The 20,312-nt window shown below is 39.5% G+C and overlaps 1 protein-coding gene and 1 non-coding gene across 2 annotated transcripts; one reads left to right on the top strand and one right to left on the bottom strand.

Moving 5' to 3' along the window:
- Positions 1-9,689: 9,689 nt before the first annotated feature.
- Trnaa-agc (transfer RNA alanine (anticodon AGC)) lies at positions 9,690-9,761 on the bottom strand. Its single transcript has one exon. It is a non-coding gene; the product is annotated as a tRNA-Ala (tRNA).
- A 280-nt stretch (positions 9,762-10,041) lies between these two features.
- Gdf3 (growth differentiation factor 3) lies at positions 10,042-18,914 on the top strand. The gene is made up of 2 exons (XM_078052410.1): positions 10,042-10,347; positions 17,699-18,914. Exons 1-2 carry the CDS (start codon positions 10,080-10,082, stop codon positions 18,526-18,528), a joined length of 1,098 nt encoding a protein of 365 aa, XP_077908536.1. The 5' UTR covers positions 10,042-10,079; the 3' UTR covers positions 18,529-18,914.
- Positions 18,915-20,312: the final 1,398 nt, after the last annotated feature.

Below are 20,312 nucleotides of genomic sequence, written 5' to 3'. Positions count from 1 at the left end.
TCTATCATGTGTAATTTATATACAAAGAGTATAAGAAGTTTCAGTTGGGTTTCAATTACAGTATAATAGTACCTTAGAAAACATAAAAGTATTTCATCTTATTAAGTGGAGTAATTTTATAAGGGTTGTTTCAGAATGTGAATTTATAAAAAGTGTTAATGGTTAAAAAAGGGATAAAAAGGTTCAAGATGTGGAAATATATTTTAATATAAAAGGTTAAAGGTTAAATAAATGTTTCTAGATGAGACAATCTCTGTGTGGTAAATTAAAAAGTTGTAAATGCTATTTAAAAAGATTTTGAGGAAACTAGACTTACTTTATAAGCTTGAGAAAGGAAGAAAGAAGAAAAAGGTATTTGTACATGGTAGATTGAGACAAAGCTTCTTAATGGAGTTAAAAAAAAAGCCTTTGGTTGAAGGGCAGCCATGTAAACTAATATTAAGCGATTTATACAGAATCTAAGCCTCGTTTAAAAGAGTGAAGCGGTAGGTGGTGAAAAAGTACATTTAAAAGTACAGTATAGATGATAATTAAAAGGCTTTAAAAGGTTAAATTGAAGGTGGTTGAGATACCTTCATGGCAGAAAAAAGATTGCTTTACTCATCAAAGTATGTACTTATTAAACCAAAAAGAGGGAGATGAGATAATCTTTGTGTGGTGAAGTAAAAAGTTGTAAAATGTCTAAGTACATTGCAAAAGGCTTTAAAAGGTTAAATTGAAGGTGGTTAAGATGCCTTCATGATGGAGAAAAAAAAATATAACCCATGAAAATGGGAAGATAATAAGATAAAAGATTTAGATAAAGAAGATTAAAAATTTGAAGTGGAAAACTTCAAAAACAGAAGTACGGGAAGGTAAAAAAAGAGAGAGAGAAGATGCAGAAAGATAAAAAAGATATAGGAAGATAAAAAAGATGTAGAAAGACAAGAATTTTAAGCCCACAAAATAGGAAACAAAAGAAAACTAGGAGAGAAGAAAGCAACTAAGGGTAAATATAAAAACCTTAGAAGAAAAGTAGAAGATAGAAATAAGATAAAAAATGGTTGAAAATGTCAAGTAAAGGTATTTCAGATAGAAAATGCAAAAGGCTAAGACAACTATGGTTTAAAACCACATCTAAAAATTATAAGGACTAAAATAATTCTAAAAAGTAAGGCAGAATGCTTTTGAAAGACTTAAATTTAAAAGGATCTTTAAGGGGTATATATCCCCCAAAGATAAACTTAAAATAACCCTTTTTTACTCTAAACTTTCTAAATTTGGATTCATCAGGACTTAATGCTGCGGAAAGACATGTATCCAAAAAATGTACATAAGCCTAAGGTACTTTGGAAAGATATTCTAACAGGACAATGGAAAGGTCCCGACCCAGTTATTGTCTGGAGTCGGGGTTCCGTTTGTGTGTTCCCACAGGGAGAACAGCAGCCGATTTGGATTCCAGAGAGGTTAACCAAAACAATTTCTACAGAAAAAGAAGATGATTTGACTGAAATCCATAACAGCTGAAATCCAGAGCTCCAGCTTGGCTATTCTTACATCTGCGACAGTGATTAACCACGGTGCTTTTTTCAATATCTATTTTACTATTGCATTTTTCCCACATCATAAAGTTCTATTTTATTTTTTGAGCTCATACAAACCTAGGTTAATGTTTTTCTGATCAGTTTTGTTTTTTGACTGTTTTTTATTTTTTGACTGTGGAGTTTTTAAACATTGCAATGGAGATTTTACCTAGGTAAAGCTACAAGGCCGTTGTTATTGTCTTATGTGTTGTATGTTATGTATGCACTGTTTTGTGTTGCATGTCAGTATGTGTGTATGTCCATATTTTTATATGAGGAGCGCTCATGAAAAAATGGATCCGAATTTTTTTTTTTTATTCACGTGATTTAAGTGGTTTAATCTAATTAGGTAAACAGCTGTTAATGATTGTTTTCAAAGGTGGTTAACAGATCTGTTTGCCTACTATTGTTTTTAAAGGTGATTAACAGATCTGTTTGTTTACTTTCACTTTTCCTTTTCATCATATTTAATAATTCTGTTCAGGATAATGTCTCTTTAACATCATTGCCAGAATTCCCATCTCCATCCCAGTGCCGGTGAAGACAAAGAAAACCAAACTACAGCTTCTATGATAGCTACCACAGTAAACTGTATAAACTGATGCATCAATGAATATAACTCAACAAGTAATGCTCAATCAAGGACTTGATTTACTTTGGGAGGAAATGGACATATTGATAGACTCCTTCGATTTGAACTGCCTGCAGAACTTGCCTGGACTATATATCAGTTGCATGCATTGTGAACTATCGTCTGGTGCAGCGAATTGTGGTACTGCTGGCATATTTTTGCTGATGGTGTCACCAGTGATGCAATTTCCTTGCCAGCGCACCCCATGTTAATTGTGGTAATGCTGACATCTTTGCTGATGGTGTCACCAGTGATGCAATTTTTCCAAAGGAGCCGTCAATTGGCTTGGTGTCATGGCATTTCTGTATCTTCCTCCCTTCTACTAGTGATGGTCTAAAATTTGGGGGCCAACAGAGGTGAGGCAAGAACCTCACCCCCCCACTGGCACCAAGGTTAAATTTGGGGGCCAACAGAGGTGAGGCAAGAACCTCACCCCCCCACTGGTGCTTAGGCCTATCCACAAGCATGGCTGAATGCTGGACCGGTAGTCAGCGACGGGTTGATCTGATTGCAGTGGATTCAACCTAAGACAGGGGACTGACGCCTAGAGGTCAGTTCATCCGATGACGGGTAAGAACCATATGTTGAATTGGACAACCTACCAGGCACGGTCCTAAGCCGCATTGCTTGTTGTTTAATTAATCAGAAGGGGGGAGATGCTGAGGGCCATTACCAAGTAGGAATGACGCATCGAAATTTCCTTGCCAAGCGTACCCCATGCTGCTTAGAGGACATTTGATGGAACATTGCATGCATGCTTTAATAAGGTGACCTTGCTCAAGGACCAAGGCGGATTCGGGTTTAGAGCTGATCAGGTTTGAGGAAGTAACCGGCTCCTTGAGTTTAAGGCGTTGCCAGTTTAAGATAATGGGTTTTAGGGAAGTTGGCGGTTGAAGATTATTGCCGGGATTAGGGTGTTCCTGCTGCTTGTTCCCGTTGAGTTCTCCTGAGATTAAAATGGGATTTGGAGAGAGCCTCGTGGAGTAGGTGAATGATGCGGGAGACTGCAGAACGCGTTTGCCCCTGGACCTGCGTGGAGGTGGTGTGAGAGCTGGAATAAAGAATTGCTGTTTGAACCTACAAAGCTGTGAGTGCCTCGTGATTCTGGTGCCAAGCCGAGACATTGGCCTTGGCAGCCCAATGTCTCCCTCTACGGCATCGTGGGCAAATACCCGGTATTCTATTCCTTTGATTTCTTGTTTTGTTAAACCCTCCTCTTATGGGGCAACTCCTTTTAAAATGTCCTGTTTGTTCACAATTATAGCATGTTTCTAGCCTGGCATCTAAAGCCTGTTGTACTGCAGCTGCCAAGACTTGCCCTTGTTCATTAACATCTCTACATAATTTAATATATGTGTTTAAATCTTCATGTCTCCATGGTCTAATAACCTCTCTGCAGCAACGATTTGCTTGGTCATAAGCCAGTTGTTTTATTAATGGCATTGCTTGTTCTGTGTCACCAAAAATTTTGGCAGCCGTTTGAATAAGCCTATCTACAAAGTCAGCGTAAGGTTCATTAGGTCTCTGTATTACCTTAGATAGCTGACCTTGTAAATCTCCATGTCCTTGTAAAGTCTTCCATGCCCTAACTGCGTCTGCAGCAATCTGTACATATACAGCAGGATCATATTCCATTTGTTGCCGCTGACCCTCATAAGGTCCCTTTCCTAATAACATTTCAAGACTTCTTTGAGGGTAACCGGCTGCTGCATTTCGCCTAGCTGTCTCCATGCAAAATTCCTCATTGGCAACCTTCCATAACAAATATTGTCCTCCATTTAGCACAGATTTACACATGCTAGCCCAATCTGCTGGCGTCATGTCCAAGTTAGTAATGGACTCCACCATGCTTACCGTGAAGGGGGCTTGAGGACCATAGGTTGTTACAGCCTCCTTTAACTGCTTTACTGTGTTAAATTCTAAAATACGGTGAATTCGCCGCCCTCCTGCCTGTTCAAATACAGGGCATGCTAATCTTTGAGGTCCTGTCTCAGGATCCCATCTATCAACTACGGGGTTTGAGGGCCACTCAGCTGTCTCCATCGGTGGGGCTGTTGGTTGAATTACACCCTCTGGTAAAACGGAGTTAGTGACAGCCTCTTGTTGTGGCCTTTTTTCTAATAACCCCTTTTCCTTTAAATTTTCTCCCTTTCTCTGACTAGCTCGAGAGACCTTCTCTTTTGCTTGACCTAAAATGTCTTCCTCCATGGTCTGAATCTCTAACAATTTACTTAACACTTTTTCGGCTTCTTTTTTAATAATTTCTAATCTTCTATAAAGATAACGCAACCCAATAAGATAACACAAAACAAAACCACAACTGAATGAAACAAAAACTGAATAAAAATTCACTGTATCAATTTTCTCTTTCTCGGGGCTAACAAACTTCAAACCTTGAGCCAACCATTTTTCCCAGTTTGCCTGAGAAATTTCTAGGGATAGGCAGCTTGAAACAAAAATGAAATAAATCAAAACAAGAACACATTGTTTTTTGAAATGGTCACCCATTCTCTCGCCTTCCCTCAGGGGGGAGCGATTTTACTCACCTCCAAATTTCAGACGTTCCGCGTACGGGCCACCAAAATGCCAAGGCCAATGTCTCGGCTTGGCACCAGAATCACGAGGCACTCACAGCTTTGTAGGTTCAAACAGCAATTCTTTATTCCAGCTCTCACACCACCTCCACACAGGTCCAGGGGCAAACGCGTTCTCCTGTCTCCCGCACAAACCACCTACTCCACGAGGCTATCTCCAAATCCCATTTTAATCTCACGAGAACTCAATGGGAACAAGCAGCAGGAACACCCTAATCCCAGCAATAATCTTCAACTTCCAACTTCCCTAAAACCCATTATCTTAAACTGGCAACGCCTTAAACTCAAGGAGCCGGTTACTTCCTCAAACCTGATCAGCTCTAAACCCGGATCTGCCTAGGTCCTTGAGCAAGGTCACCTCATTAAAGCATGCATGCAATGTTCCATCAAATGTCCTCTAAGCAGCATGGGGTACGCTTGGCAAGGAAATTTCGATGCGTCATTCCTACTTGGTAATGGCCCTCAGCACTAGACTATACGTGCTACAAAATAGAGCATGTTGTAGAACTAAATGCAATGGGGTAAAGAAGATTAAAAGTTGTGGGGGAGGGATCAAGTTGGAACTTATAATAGAATGGCAAAGATAAACTTTAAGGAGAGGGGAAGGAATGTGTAAAAACTCAGAAGGCATCCACAGCACACAAAACCACAGGAAGAGGTGTGTGTGGGGTGGGGGTGGTCAGATATGGGAATATCTTTGGAGAGTCTTCCTGGCAGAGGAAAGAGCAAGAATACAAAGAATTATAGTAGTGGAAAAAGAAGTGTGGCGGAAGCACAATGTGCAAGGGACAAAATTAGTAAATGAGGTAACTGGGTTAGGTTCTTTCAGACACTGACTTACTTACTTACTTAGAATGAAGAGTTCACTGGAGGGTTCTGAACAAATGAGCAAAAGAGTTAACTAACCTTTGTAAAGAATTTGGCTAGAGAATTTGACTATCTCAAAGTAGAAGTTTTAAAAAGGGCAAGGAATTAAAAAAAAAAATTAAAAACAGGGCAGGGGAGTTAATTCAGTTGCAGAGTGCATGCCTAGCAGGTGCAAGTTCCTGGGTTCCATCCCCAGTAATGAGAGAGAGAGAGAAAGAGAGAGATTGATTCTCAGTTCTCAGACTGGTAGGAATTGGGAATTGGGAGGTTAGAATCAGAGACTGGTTTGGGACTGGGGATATAGTATCATAACTCAGACGAAAAAAATCAGTATTTTAGATTAGGGTTGTAACAGGGAAGATGATAAATGATCAAAATTTGAAAATATCTTAAAGATAGAGCTAAGCCAGAATTATCTAACGAACTGAATAATTGAATATGTAGGACAAGAGAAAGAAAGGAATTAGGAATCAATCTAGCTGAACATAGTGGTGCATGCTTGTAATCCCAGCGGCTCAGAAGGTTGAGACAGGAGTACAGCAAGTTCAAAGCCAGCCTCAGCAACGGTGAGGCACTAAGCAATTCAGTGAGACCCTGACTCTAATAAAATACAAAATTGGGCTGGGAATATGGCTCAGTGGTTGAGTGCCCTTGAGTTCAATCCCTGGTACAAAGAAAAAAAAAAAAGAAGGAATCCAAAGCTTTGTCCTGAACAATAGGAAGGACAGGGTTAGCATTAGCTGAGACATACAAGCCTGAAGGAAGTAATGACTGTGGAGGTGCCATGCCATGCCATGCTGTAGGGTTGGTGGGGAAGGTCAGAAACTCCATTTTGGGCCGTAATAAACTTTTACAGCCAGGCATGGTGGCACACACATGTATTTCCATGCTCTCAGGAGGCTGAGACAGGAAGATGGCAAGATCAAGGCCAGATTCAGCAATTTAGCTAGACCCTCAGCAATTTAGCTAGATCCTGTCTCAAAATAAAAAATAAAATGGGCTGAGGATATAACTCAGTGGCAGAGCACCCTAAGGTTTGAATCCCAGTATCACAAGGAAAAAAGAAAGAAAAAAGAAGAGGAGCTTGAAAATGAGTGGCCAGCTACTTAGGCAGCATATCCAGAGGAGGCACTATCCTGAAAGACAAGTAAGTATACAAAGTACAAGGAAGTAGCAGGATATGGTGGTACACACCTATAATCTCAGCTACTTGGGAGACTGAGGCAGGAAGATCTCCAATTGAAAAATAATCAGCAATTCAATTTCTTCTTCTTCCTCTTCCCCTTCCTCTTCTACTTCCTTTTATCCTCCTCCTCCCCTTCCTTTCCTACTTCCTCTCCTCCTCCTCCTCCTCCTCCTCCTCTTTCTTTTTCAGTGTGGAGGATCAAACCCAGGGCACATGCTAGACAAGCTCTCTACTACCAAACTATATCCCCAGTCCCTCATAGGTGTGTGCCACTGTGCCTGGTGTGTGTTAAATTTTTTTAAATTTAAAAAAATGACCAGGCACAGTGGCACACACCTGTGATCCCTCTCCTGAGGCAGGAGGAGATTTCATTCCAGGCCAACCTCAGCAACTTAGCAAACTTCAGCAACTTTGCAAGATCCTGTTTCAAAACAAAAAAATAAAAAGGACTAGAGATATAGCTCAGTGGTGAAGTGTCCCTGGATTCAATCCCCAGTACCAAAAAATACAAAATAAAAATAAAATTAAATAGAACAAGGAAAGAGAAAAATGAGCAAAGGAATTGTCAGATGAAGTTTAAATACACATGAACCTAATGACAAAATTGATTCTAATAAATTTAAATAAAAACAATTATATATTTCTTCCTAATGGCTTGGGGGAACCCTCCCCCAAGAATTAAAAGAAACACAAGATTTTTTTGAAGCTTTGTCAGTGTGTACAGCGAGAGATATGGTTGTTAAATGCAGCCAGTGGGATTTGCAATGAATGTTTGCTGTCTGTCATTCCTACCCCCATGAATGTGAGTGTTGTCTGAGAGGAAGGTCAGCAAACAGTGACACCTGTGATAAGTGCCATAGAAGATGACCACCCAAGGTTCAATGGGATGAAGAAGTATCTAAATGCGTTTTGGCAAGTCAAGGAAGTATTTGCAGTAGAAGAGACCTTCGAACTTGGGTTGTGCAAAGGCTCTGAGATGAAATGACCTCACGGGAGAATAAATAGATGGATATCATTAGAACATCAACAGTGACCATGGTGGTAGTAGGAAGAGAAACTGGCTAGGGACCTGGAGATCAGAACAATTAAGTCCTCAAATGCCAAATACCAAGCTAGAGTCTAGGGTTTTTTCTTTTCTTTTTTTTTTTTTTTTGGTGGTGGTGGTGGTTTTTTCAGTATCAACAATCTAACTCAGAGGGCTTAGCCACTGAACTACATCCCTAAACCTTTTTACTTTTTATTTTGAGACAGGGTCTCACTAAGTTGTTGTGACTGACTTCCAACTTTCTATCCTCTTGCCTTAGTCTCTTGAGTCACTGGGATTACAGGCATGTGCCACTGTGCCCAGCAAGAGTTCAGATTTGATCCTGTGACCAGAAATTATTATATATTAGATGAATATTCTGTCTTTCTTTGGGAAGAACAAGTTATTTTAATAGGTGGTATAAAATAATGTAAAATGATAACATTTCTTCTCAAAAAGCTTGGAAATTATTTTGGATACAAATAAGCTAATTCTTAAATAGCAGTTGAAAATTTTATAGTAATTTGACCAAAACGAAACAAAAAACAAAACATGAAAATTCATAGGTGTTACATACTTGGATTTCTCAATAACTTCCATTTTTATGAATGTCAAGGTATTTTATTTATTTATTTATTTTTTTGATGATACTGGAGATCAAACTTATGGTCTTGAATATTCGAGGCAAGCACTCTGCCTCTGAGCACATCCCCAGCTCTTCCATTCTTTTTCACATGTAGTTCTTTCAGGCAAATATCTGACTATCTTACTAAAGAGAAGCTTATTTGAGCTTTAAAGCTGTCTTGCTTGTGAATATTTTGTAGGAGTTTACTATGCTGCAGACATTGTGCTGAGCAAATTCTCGTGCAGCCAGGCGCAGTGGTCCATGCCTGTAATCCCAGCTACTCAGGAGACTGAGGCAGGACTGATTGCAAGTGCAGGGTCAGCCTGGGCAATTTAGCCAGACCTTGTCTCAAAATAAAAAAATAAACAGAGCTGAGCATGGGACTCAGTGGTTAAGCACCTCTGGGTTCAATCCCTGGTACCAAATAATCATAATAACAACAATAATAATAATAATAAAATAAAATAAATTTTAAAAATTACCCAGTTTCCTGCTTTTTCTTTTTTTTTTTTTGGTACTGGGAATTGAACACAGGGGCGCTTAACCACTAAGCCACATCCACATCCCCAGCCCTTTTTGTTTTTTATTTTGAACTCAATGGTAGAGCACATGCCTAGCTAGTAGAGGTAGCTAGTGGAGGCTCAGGTTAGACCTCCAATAAGAGAAAGGTGGGGGATTAAATAAGTCAGTTATTATTTTCAATTGAGAAGAAACAAAGGAAGGTTAAGGGACATGCCCAATGTCATCCAGCTAGTAAGTAATGAAATCAGAATTAACACAGTCAGACTCTTTTAATCAAGAAGGACAAAATTAGATGAATGAAATTTAATCCTTTTAAACTGAAAACAGATGGGGAGTGTAGATTAAGTTCCTTGGGAATACTTCTTTTTCCTTGATTTGGTTTCCCACATCACTGTGGATGTAGTCTGTTAGAAATCTACATGTGCATTTGTCTAACTAGACAATTAATTATAAGAACAAATTGTTAACTGATGTGATTCAGCAATCTGTATACGGGGTAAAAATGGGAGTTCATAACCCTTTTGAATCAAACTGTGAAATATATCAAATTAGATGTAATGTTTTGAACGACCAACAATAATAAAAAAAAAAGAACAAATTGTTTACTGGTATGTTGCTAGCACCTATCTCAGTGTCTTGCACATAATAGATGCTTTAATAACTCTTTTTTGTTTGTTTTGGCAGTGCTGAGGATCAAACCCAGGGCCTCTTGCATGCTAGGCAAGCACTCTACCACTGAGCCACATTCCCAGCTCCTAATAAAAGTATGTTGAATGAATAAATGCATGTCTCCTTTTCACTCTGTCTACCATGACAAATCTCAGGTTGTACAGTTTATGTCCACGCATCAGTAATTTTTTGTTTCTTTTTGGGAGAGCAGATTGAGAGAAGAGGAAAAAAAAATGTATCTTCACATCCAATTGCCTTTGAGAACCTGGGAAGAAAGCAATTTACACTTGATTATCTTCCATCAGGTAAGTTAGCAGCCCTTGAATCGCTGGCTGTGCAGTCTGGAGCTGCAGCTGTTCCCAGCGTGCAGCCAGCCTGCTTTGTCCCACCTCCGAGGCCATGCTTCCTTCCCTGCCATTTTTACCTGTTGGCTTCCTGTTAATTGTAGCTATGGGACATACATTTCAATTTCAAGAATCCGACTTTCTCCAGTTTCTGGGCTTAGACAAGGTGCCTTCACCCCGCAAGTTCCAATCCGTGCCTTTTATCTTGAAGAAAATTTTCCAAGATCGAGAGACAGCAACAACCACTGGGGTCTCCCAAGATTTATGCTACATGAAGGAGCTGGGTGTCCGTGGGAATGTGCTTCGTCTTCTCCCTGACAAAGGTAAAGAAATGGGAGAGTTTCCAGGGGGAAATCCGGAAGTGGGTGGTATGAAGAGGAGAAAGGAAAAGGGGAAATTACCATTGCTGATGGCTTATGGAAGGCCCTGTGCTACTATTTTGCATATATTCTCATTTAATCCCAGCAATCCTCAGAGGAAGGCAAGTATTATCAACTTTTTTTTAATATATATTTTTTATTTGTTGATATAATCTTTTATTTTATTTATTTATACGTGGTGCTAAGAATCGAACTCAGTGCCTCACACATCCCAGGCAGGTGCTCTACCGCTGAGCCAAAGCCCAGCCCCAAATGGTACTCTTTTTTTGTGTGTGTGGTGCTGAGGATTGAACCCAAGGCTTGGTACTTGGGTTCAAGCACTCTGCCAACTGAGCTAGATTCCCAGCCCTCAACTTTTTAACTAGGGAAATTAAAGCTCAGACAGTAGGTAACTTGTGAGGTACCTATTCAAGAAGACAGCTAGCACATGAACAAAGGATTCAAAGTAGTTTTTGGATTTTTTTTTTTTTTAAGAGAGAGTGAGAGAGGAGAGAGAGAGAGAGAGAGAGAGAGAGAGAGAGAGAGAGAGAGAGAGAGAGAGAGAATTTTTAATATTTATTTTCTAGTTCTCGGCGGACACAACATCTTTGTTTGTATGTGGTGCTGAGGATCGAACCCGCACCGCAAGCATGCCAGGCGAGCTTGCTACCCCTTGAGCCACATCCCCAGCCCCCCCCCTTTTTTTTTTTTTTTTGAATTTTTGTTTGTTTAGGTGGTCCCAGAGATAAAACCCAGGGCTAAGCAAGCACTCCACCACGGAGTTTGTACACCCATGGCCCCTCAAAAGAGGTGTTTTTTTTTTTTTTTAAGTTTCCTTTCTTTTTTTCTTCTTTTTCTTTTTTTCCTTCTTATCTTGATACTGGGGATTGAACCTAGCAGCATTTCACCACTGAACTACATCTTTAGCCCTTTTATTTTTTACTTTTGAGACAGGGTCTCGCTAAATTGCTGGGGATCTCCCAACGTTGCTGAGACTGGACTTAAATTTGTGATCATCCTGCCTTGGTTAGCTTACTGAAGTGCTAGAATTATAGGCATGCACCACTTTGCTGGCTTAAGGTAGTTTTTTTCTGAATCAACTGCTTTGTGCTTCAGTATAGAGAAAGGATAATGGTGTAATTAAAGCTGTCACCTATTTTTTTTTTTTTTTTTTTTTTTTTTGAGACAGGGCCTCACCTAGTTGCTGAGTACCTCACTAAATTGCTGAGGCAGGACACCAACTCCTACCTCAGCCAAGTTGTTGATCTTTCTGGAATGCACAACACCACTGGCTTCAGTCTCTCATTCTTTAGCCAAACAATATACACACATCCTGGTCTTTCATATGCTAAGCAGGAGACAAAAAATGTTGAGCTCAGTTTGTTCATAAACTTCTCTTCTACTTACACCTCCATTATTGTTGGAGGGGGGAAGTTTTCCTTGATTTGTGAATATAGAGCAATAATGTATGCTGTTATCATATCCTTTATATAAGGATCCATTCAATTGCTTCCCAATGGGACCACCCACCAAGTTACCCAGGCCATCTATTAATCGTAGATTCTTTCAGGTCCATTCCTGTCCCTCACTACCTAATTCATATTCAAAGTCCAAGATAAGGGTTGAAAATCTGCACGTCTATGTGTCCTCTCTGGTGGTTCAAATGCAGAATTGAGTACTTGGTTAGTTTTACTGCAACCTGAGAGAATATTTGAATATTTATTTGCCTGGGAAAGTATTTATTGGATACCTGCTGTGAGCCAGGAACTGTGTATGAATTTGTGAAAATAGCAATTAACAATAAAGTCTGCCCTTTTAAAGAATTTATACAAGACAAAGAGATGAATTCTATGTGTGGTGCTAGGTACAGTATAATGTGAGATGCTTCACCTCAGGGGTGGAGGGTTAGAGAAAATTCCTGGAGGAGGATTTAGAGGTAGGAGGAGTGTGAAGAACCCATAGAAAGGTTTTCTGTGGAGAGAGTAGAGAACAGAGGTGAGAATATGGTTTGGAGAATATTACCCATCCTTCCCATGGAAATAACTGTGATAATGGGATGATTCTATTTCTATCAAATGATAAATGAAAACGACATACTCTCACGCTCAGTGGTAAAGTGCTTGCCTAGCATTTAGGAGGTTCTGGGTTTAATTCCCAATACTGAAAAAGACATACTCTAATAATTGCCCCTCTCTATTTCTTCTGCTAGAGAAAACCACCATTAATAGTTATTATATATTCTTTCAGATTTTTCTTCTTTGCTAATATAATAGAGATTATAAACTTTATAATACACACACACACACCCACACACACCATAGGGTGCTCCTACCACTGAGCTACATCTCTAGCCCTTTTAAAAATTGTATACGGGGTAAAAATGGGAGTTCATAACCCACTTGAATCAAACTGTGAAATATGATATATCAAGAACTATGTAATGTTTTGAACGACCAACAATAAAAAAAGAAAAAAAAATTGTTTACTTTGAGATAGAGTCTCACTAATTGTCCAGGCTGTCCTCAAATTCAAAATCTTCCTGCCCAGCTACTATTTTTGTTTAAATGGCGTTATACTATACATTCATTCAGTATCATGAACACCTATTATATGTGAGAAGAAGTGGATAACTTACTTACATTTTAAGAGTTACATGAGCTGGACATGGTAGCATACACCTGTAATCCCTGCCACTCCAGAGGCTGAGACAGCACAATCGCAATTTCAAAGCCAGCCTCAACAATTTAACAAGGCCCTAAACAATTTAGGGATAATCTGCCTCAAAACAAAGATAGAAAGGTGTGGGGATGTCATCAGTGGCCAAGCACCTCTGGATTCATTCTCTGGTATTAAAAAAAAAAATTACATGATATTTCATTGTATAAAAATACACTATAATATATGTAACTGATGTCCTTTGATAGCCATACACTTTTTTTGTGCCTATGCACTTTTTCTTTTCTTTTTTGTATGCACTTTTTCTGCTGTTAACTCAAGAGAAATTCTTAGAAGTAGGCACATTTAAACTCTTGATACGTAGCAAGTGTTCTCCAAAATTCTTACCCTGCTGTGAGTGTATGAGAATTGTTACTTCCCACAATTTAATAGAAGTCTTTTTAAAAACAGAAGCTTATTTATTGAGTTGGGGTGTAGCTCAGTGGTAGAGGTTGCCTTGCATACATGAACTTTGGATTCTATCCCCAGCACCACAAAAAGAAAGAAAGAAAGAAAGAAAAAGAAACCAAGATAATAGAAACTTACTGAAGTCTGTCTGATATGTATTCAGAAAAATGCATAAATCATAGAGAATAGCTCAATGAATTTTCAAGGAACAAACAGTACCCATATCAAGAAATAAAACATTACTAGTACCCTAGAGGATCCTTCATGCTCTTTTCTGATTCATTATTCTTAGTATTGTAGCATCTAACCATCTAACAGTACATGGTAGTTTTTTTGTTGTTGTTGTTTGTTTGTTTTTTGTACCAGAGATTGAACTCAGGGGCACTCAACCACTGAATCACACCCTCAGGCCTATTTTGTATTTTGTTTAGGGACAGAGTCTCACTGAGTTGCTTAGCAGCTTGCTTTTGCTGATTCTGGCTTTGAACTCGAAATCCTCCTGCCTCAGCCTCCCTAGGCATGGGGATTACAGGTGTGTGTGCCACTGCACCTGGCTACATGATAGTTTTGACAGCTTTTGAACTTGATATAAGTGGAAATATAGAATGCATTATTCTTTAATATGTGACAACTTACCCATCCATTTTACACCAGATGGACATCTCCTTAACGTGTGTGTGTGTGTGTGTGTGTGTGTGTGTGTGTGTGTGTGTGTGTGTGTGTATGTGGTGTGCTGGGGATTAAACCCTGGGAGTGTGCATGCAAGGCAAACCACAGACTATACCCCAGGCCCATTAATGGTCTTTTGAACATTTTCATTTCATATTGTCAAAAATCTGTCCATCTTTTCCTTTTTTACTTTTAGGTTTTCTTTCATGCTTCAGAAATGTGATTTAGTGGCTGGTTGTGTTGATACACTCATGTAATCCTAGCAGCTCAGGAGCTGAGGCAGGAGGATAGTGAGTTCAAAGCCAGCCTCAACAATTTAGCCGGGCCCTAAGCAACTCAGCAAGATCCTTACTCAAAATAAAAAGGCTAAGGATATAGCTCAGTAGATAAGCACACCTGGGTTCAATCCCATGTACCAAGAAAAAGGGAAACTGGATAATTTTTAAAATGTATTTTATTATTATTTATTATTATTATTATTAGGTACCAGGGATTGAACCCAGGGATGCTTAACCACTGAGTCACATTCCTAGCCCTTTTTTTTGAGACAGGTTCTCCTTAAGTTGGTTAGGGCCTCACTAATTTGCTAAGGCTAGCTTTGCATACTTGTTGTCCTCTTGCCTCAGCTCCCCAAACTGGGGCAATCTTCTTTCTTTCTTTTTTTTTTTTTTTGCTCTTCATGTTACTTTTTTATTTTTTTCAAGCTTAGACATTTCACTATTGACTTCCTATCAAAAGAATGAGGATTTAGATATCATTTCTCTTCCACCCTTACCAAATATTCATAAACATCTTAGCTGTTCACCCTCCTTATTTAGAAAAACTGGGTAATTTTAAATGCTTTTTATGTTTGTTGCTTATTTTGTTTTATTCTTTTATCCTGCTCCCCCCGACCTCTACTGGGGATTGAACACGGGGGTGCTCTACTATGGAGCTACACTTGCAGCCCTTTTTATTTTTTATTTTGAGATAGGGTCTCACTTAGTTGCCAAAACTGGCCCGGAATTTCCAATCCTTCTGCTTCAGCTTCCCCAGTATCTGGGATTACTTGGCCACCATGCCCAAGTTTTATCTTGCTTTGTCTCTCTTTCTCTCATTCAATATCTGTTTTCTGTCTCTCTTTTTTCTAATTATTATTATTATTATTATTATTTTTAGGGCTGGGACTATAGCCCAGTGGTAGGGTGCTTGTGCAAAGCCCTGGGTTTGATCCTTAGCACTGCAAAATTGTGTGTGTTTCTTTAAGTTGACACATAGTAATTATACATATTTATGGAGTAGTGTGACATCTCAATACATGTATATAATGTATAATATCAGATCAGAGTAACTGGCATATTCATACCCTCAGACATACATAATTTCTCTGCATTGGGAACATTCAACATCCTCTCTTTTAGCTATTTAAAAATATTCAACTGTTGGCCAGGCATGGTGGCACATGCCTGTAACCCCAGTGGCTCAGGAGCCTGAGGCAGGAGCATTGCAAGTTTAAAGCTAGCCTCAGCAATAACGAGACACTAAGCAACTCAATGAGACCATGTCTCTAAATTAAATACAAAATAGGGCTGGGGATGTGGCTCAGTGATTGAGTGCCCCTGAGTTCAATTCCCAGTACCAAATAAATAAATATATAAATGTAAATAAATACCTGTTTTTGTTGTTGTTGTTGTTTGTTTGTTTCTTTTCTTCCTTTTTTTTTTTTTTGTTACCAGGGATTGAACCCAGGGTGCTTAACCACTGAGCCACATCCCCATCCCTTTTTATTTTTTGAAACAGGGTCTTGCTAAGGTGTTTAGTATCTTGCTAAGTTGCTGGGGCTGGCCTTGACCTTGGGATCCTCCTGCCTAGGCATCTGGAGTCGCTGGGATTACAGGGGTATGTCACTGCACCCACTCACTTATTGTTTTTATTGATGATAGTATCATAGATCATAGAAAGGTTTGATTCCTTTCCATACCCATTGTTAGTGCCACAGTGACATTTCTACAATAAAAAGTTCACAAGAAAAGTGTAACAGATTTATTTAGTTTTGTGTGACATTGAAGCATTCAAAAATGAAGACCCAAAGGCTCTCCTGAGAGCATAGCTCACTGACCAGGTCAGACCACTTGCCCTAGCATGCTCAAGGCCCTGGGTTCCACCTTCAAACACTGAAACAAACAAAACCAAAGCAAAGACCCATGGAAAGCCATTGTATGCTTAGTTTTGACAAATAGTGGAAAGCCATGCAGAAATGTGACTGGACAACACATTTTGACCGAATGGTCTTGGGGTGAGCGTTGAAACCCAGCGAGTCCTGTCTCTTCAGATCCTTGGATTCTGTGCAGCTCTTCTCTTGGGTGAAGGGCAGGACCCCTGGGGAATGAGGGTTTACAAAGGACAAGGAAGAGAGAGGCTCTTCTAGGTTTTATGGCTTACTTTGAGGGAGAGGAATTTAAGCTTCTATGCTCCACCCAGTTGCTTAGGGGGAGAAAGTGGTGTTGGACTCAGGAGAATAGAAGGCAGAGAGACCTTGCTTCTGAGGCCTTTTCAGTCACCTTCAATTTAGAGTACTCAGCACACCAACCTGTCATGTTCTGAGCCCCAACAACCCTGGTAATATTATTGGGACTTACTGCCTATATTCATAATGGAATGAAATGCTAAATTCCATTTAAAATTTAATGAAAACTAAAAAGATAAAATTATTTTTTCCAATCCATTTGTGGGCTCCTAATTTCCTTCCAGGACCCCTTGGAAGATACAAAGAATGAAATCCCAGCCACTTGGGAGGCTGAGGCATGAGGATCATGATTTCAAAGCCAGCCTCAGCAATTTAACGAGGCCCTAAACAACTTAGCAAGACCCTGTCTCAAAATAAAATATAAAAAAAGGCTGGGGCTGGGGATGTGGCTCAAGCGGTAACACGCTTGCCTGGCATGTGTGGGCCGCTGGGTTCAATCCTCAGCACCACATAAAAATAAAATAAAGATGTTGTGTCGGGCTGGAGATATGGCTCAAGCGGTAGCGCGCTCGCCTAGCATGCGTGCGGCCCGGGTTCAATCCTCAGCACCACATACAAACAAAGATGTTGTGTCCGCTGAAAAAAAAAACCTAAAAAATAAATAAAATTCTCTCTCTCTCTCTCTAAAAAAAAAAAAAAAAAAAAAAAGATGTTGTGTCCACCGAAAACTGAAAAATAAATATTAAAAAATTCTCTCTTCTCTCTCTCTCTCTCTCTCTCTCTCTCTCTTAAAAAAAAAAACAAAAAACGGCTGGGGTTGTGGCTCAGAAGTTAAGTCCCTGGGTTTAATCCCCAGGACTGCCCCCTACACACAAAAAAAGCAAAAAACAAACAAGAAAATATAAGAATGAGGAGTGGGAGTGAGGACAAATCCTCCCAAATGGTAGGGCTTGAAAAGAACTCACAGTTCCTTGCACTTCAACGGTATATGTGGACAGTGTGACATTTATAGCATTTTGGAGAATATGAGGTTAGAAAATACTGTGGTGACTTTCCCATGTCGCTTTTCCCATCTAGGTTTCTTTATTTACTCAAAGAAACTCTCCCAGGATGACTCTTGCCTACAGAAGCTCCTCTACTTTAACCTGTCTGCCATCAAAGAAAAGGAGCAGTTAACAATGGCTCAGCTGGGCCTGGACTTGGGGCCTAATTCTTACTATAACCTGGAACCAGAACTGGAGTTGGCTCTGTGGATCATTCAAGAGCCTCAGGTGTGGGGGCAATCTATCCCCAAGCCAGGTAAAATGTTTGCCCTGCAGTCTGTACCATGGCCTCAAGGTGCCCTTCACTTCAATCTACTGGATGTGGTTAAGGATTGGAATAGCAAACCCCAGAAGAACCTTGGCTTATTCTTGGAGATTGTGGTCAGAGGAGACACAGAATTTGCAGTAAACTTCCAGATGGAGGCCACCTGTGCCAGACTGAGACCTTCCTTTCGTGCTTCCCTGCTGGTGGTCACCCTCAATCCTGAGCAGTGCCACTCTGCTTCCCGAAAAAGGAGGGCAGCCATTCCTGTCCCTCAGGCTTCTCACAAGAATCTCTGCCGACCTCACCAGCTCTTCATCAACTTCCAGGACCTAGGTTGGCACAAATGGATCATTGCCCCCAAAGGGTTCATGGCAAATTACTGCCATGGAGATTGTCCCCTCGCTCTGACCACCTATTTAAATAGTTCCAATTATGCTTTCATGCAAGCACTGATGCATGCAGTTGACCCAGAGATCCCCCAGGCTGTCTGTATCCCCACCAAACTATCTCCCATTTCCATGCTCTACCAAGACAATAATGACAATGTCATTCTTCGACATTATGAAGACATGGTAGTTGATGAATGTGGGTGTGGATAGGATCACAGAAGTAGGAATAGAAGGAGTATTCTTAGGGTAAATTTTCTAATAAAATTACCTATCTAGATTATGACCTTCTGGATCTGAAATGTCAATCAATTGTACTTAATGATGCATAGAATTACACACACATGTACTAGAGTCTTAATGATCTTAGTCAATTTCTGCTCTACTCTAATCATTATGCATGTGACAGTATATTAGACTCTGGATAGAAGGAAATGAATTTACTGATGGCTTTTTATACAGGCAGGGATTATTCTGTGTTACTCAAGAAATGTTATTTCATTGTTGCTTGAAATATGCACTGTTATTTATGTTTTCTAGATTTTAGAGAAGCCACAACAAATTTTCTCAAGGACATAAGCCTTAAACACTGTATTCCATAAATATGTACCATTATTTTAAGTCAATAAAAATTTTTAATATACTTTGAGAAAATATGATGTAGAAAATTCTGATATCTACATTTCCTCTGCTTTTCCTTCCTTCTATGCTTCGGATAGAATCCTGGGCCTTACACCTGCCAGGCAAGTGCTCTACCACTGAGTTAAATGCTCAGTTCTTTTTATTTATTTAATTTTGAAACAGAGTCTTGCTAAATTGCTGAGGTTGGCCTTGAACTTGTGATTCTCTTGCCTCAGCCTCCTGAGTAGCTGGGACTATAGGCATACACCCTGCACCTGACTGAGGGTTTAAATTTTTTCATATTCTTACCATTGTTCATTATTGTCAATTTGTGTGTGTGTGTGTGTGTGGTGCTGGAATTGAAATCAGGACCTTGCAAATGCTAGGCAATTACTCTACAAGTGAGCTACGTTCTCTGCTCTTATTTTTTTTGGGGGGGGGATGGGAGTGTGTGGATAATGGGGATTGACACAGGGACACTTTATTACTGAGCCACATCCCCAGCCCTTTTAATTTTTTTTTGAGATAAGGTCTTGCTAAGTTGCTTAGGGCTTTGCCAAGTTGCTGAGGCTGGCCTTGAATTTGTAATCCTCCTGTTTTAGCCTTGCAAATTGCTGAGATTACAGGCATGTGACACCATGACCAGTGATTTTTTTTGGACATGGGGAGTTTATGTGTGTATGGTGCTGAGGATTGAACACAGTGCCTTATAAATTTTTTTTTTATATATACTGGGGATTGAACTCAGGGCATTGCATTCAACCACTGAGCCACATCTCCAGCCCTATTTTGTATTTTATTTAGAGACAAGGTCTCACTTAGTTGCTTAGTGCCTTGCCATTGCTGAGGCTGGCTTTGAACTCACGATCCTCCTGCCTCAGCTTCCTGAGCCACTGAGATTATGGGCGTGCAACACTGCGCCTGGCTCCTAGTGATTTTTTTTTTTTTAATATTTAGTTTTAGTTGTATTTGAACACAATACCTTTATTCTATTTATTTTTATGTGGTGTTGGGGATTGAATCCAGGGCCTCACACATGCTAGCCACAACCCCAGCCCCTAGTTATTTTTTAATAGATCTTATATATGACGCTATAACTCAGATCACGCTGTATAAATGATTTTGTTTCTTTTCTGACAATTATATCAGATTTTTTTTCTAATTGTCAACATCTACATAATTTAAGCATGTGCTATATATAATTATTTAAGCATACCACAATTTACTTAAGAACATTATTATTAGGTATTATGTCATTCTAGATATGGAATCACTAAGTCAAAGGCATAAATTAACTCTTGTAACAATTAACGTAATAATAAATGATAAATAAATAATAAAACAAAACTGTACATAGTTGGGGGGAAAAAGCAAAA

The sequence above is a fragment of the Ictidomys tridecemlineatus genome, chromosome 6 (assembly GCF_052094955.1).
Source record: "Ictidomys tridecemlineatus isolate mIctTri1 chromosome 6, mIctTri1.hap1, whole genome shotgun sequence".
Lineage (NCBI taxonomy): Eukaryota > Metazoa > Chordata > Mammalia > Rodentia > Sciuridae > Ictidomys > Ictidomys tridecemlineatus.
This window is presented reverse-complemented; position numbering and strand designations above follow the sequence as displayed.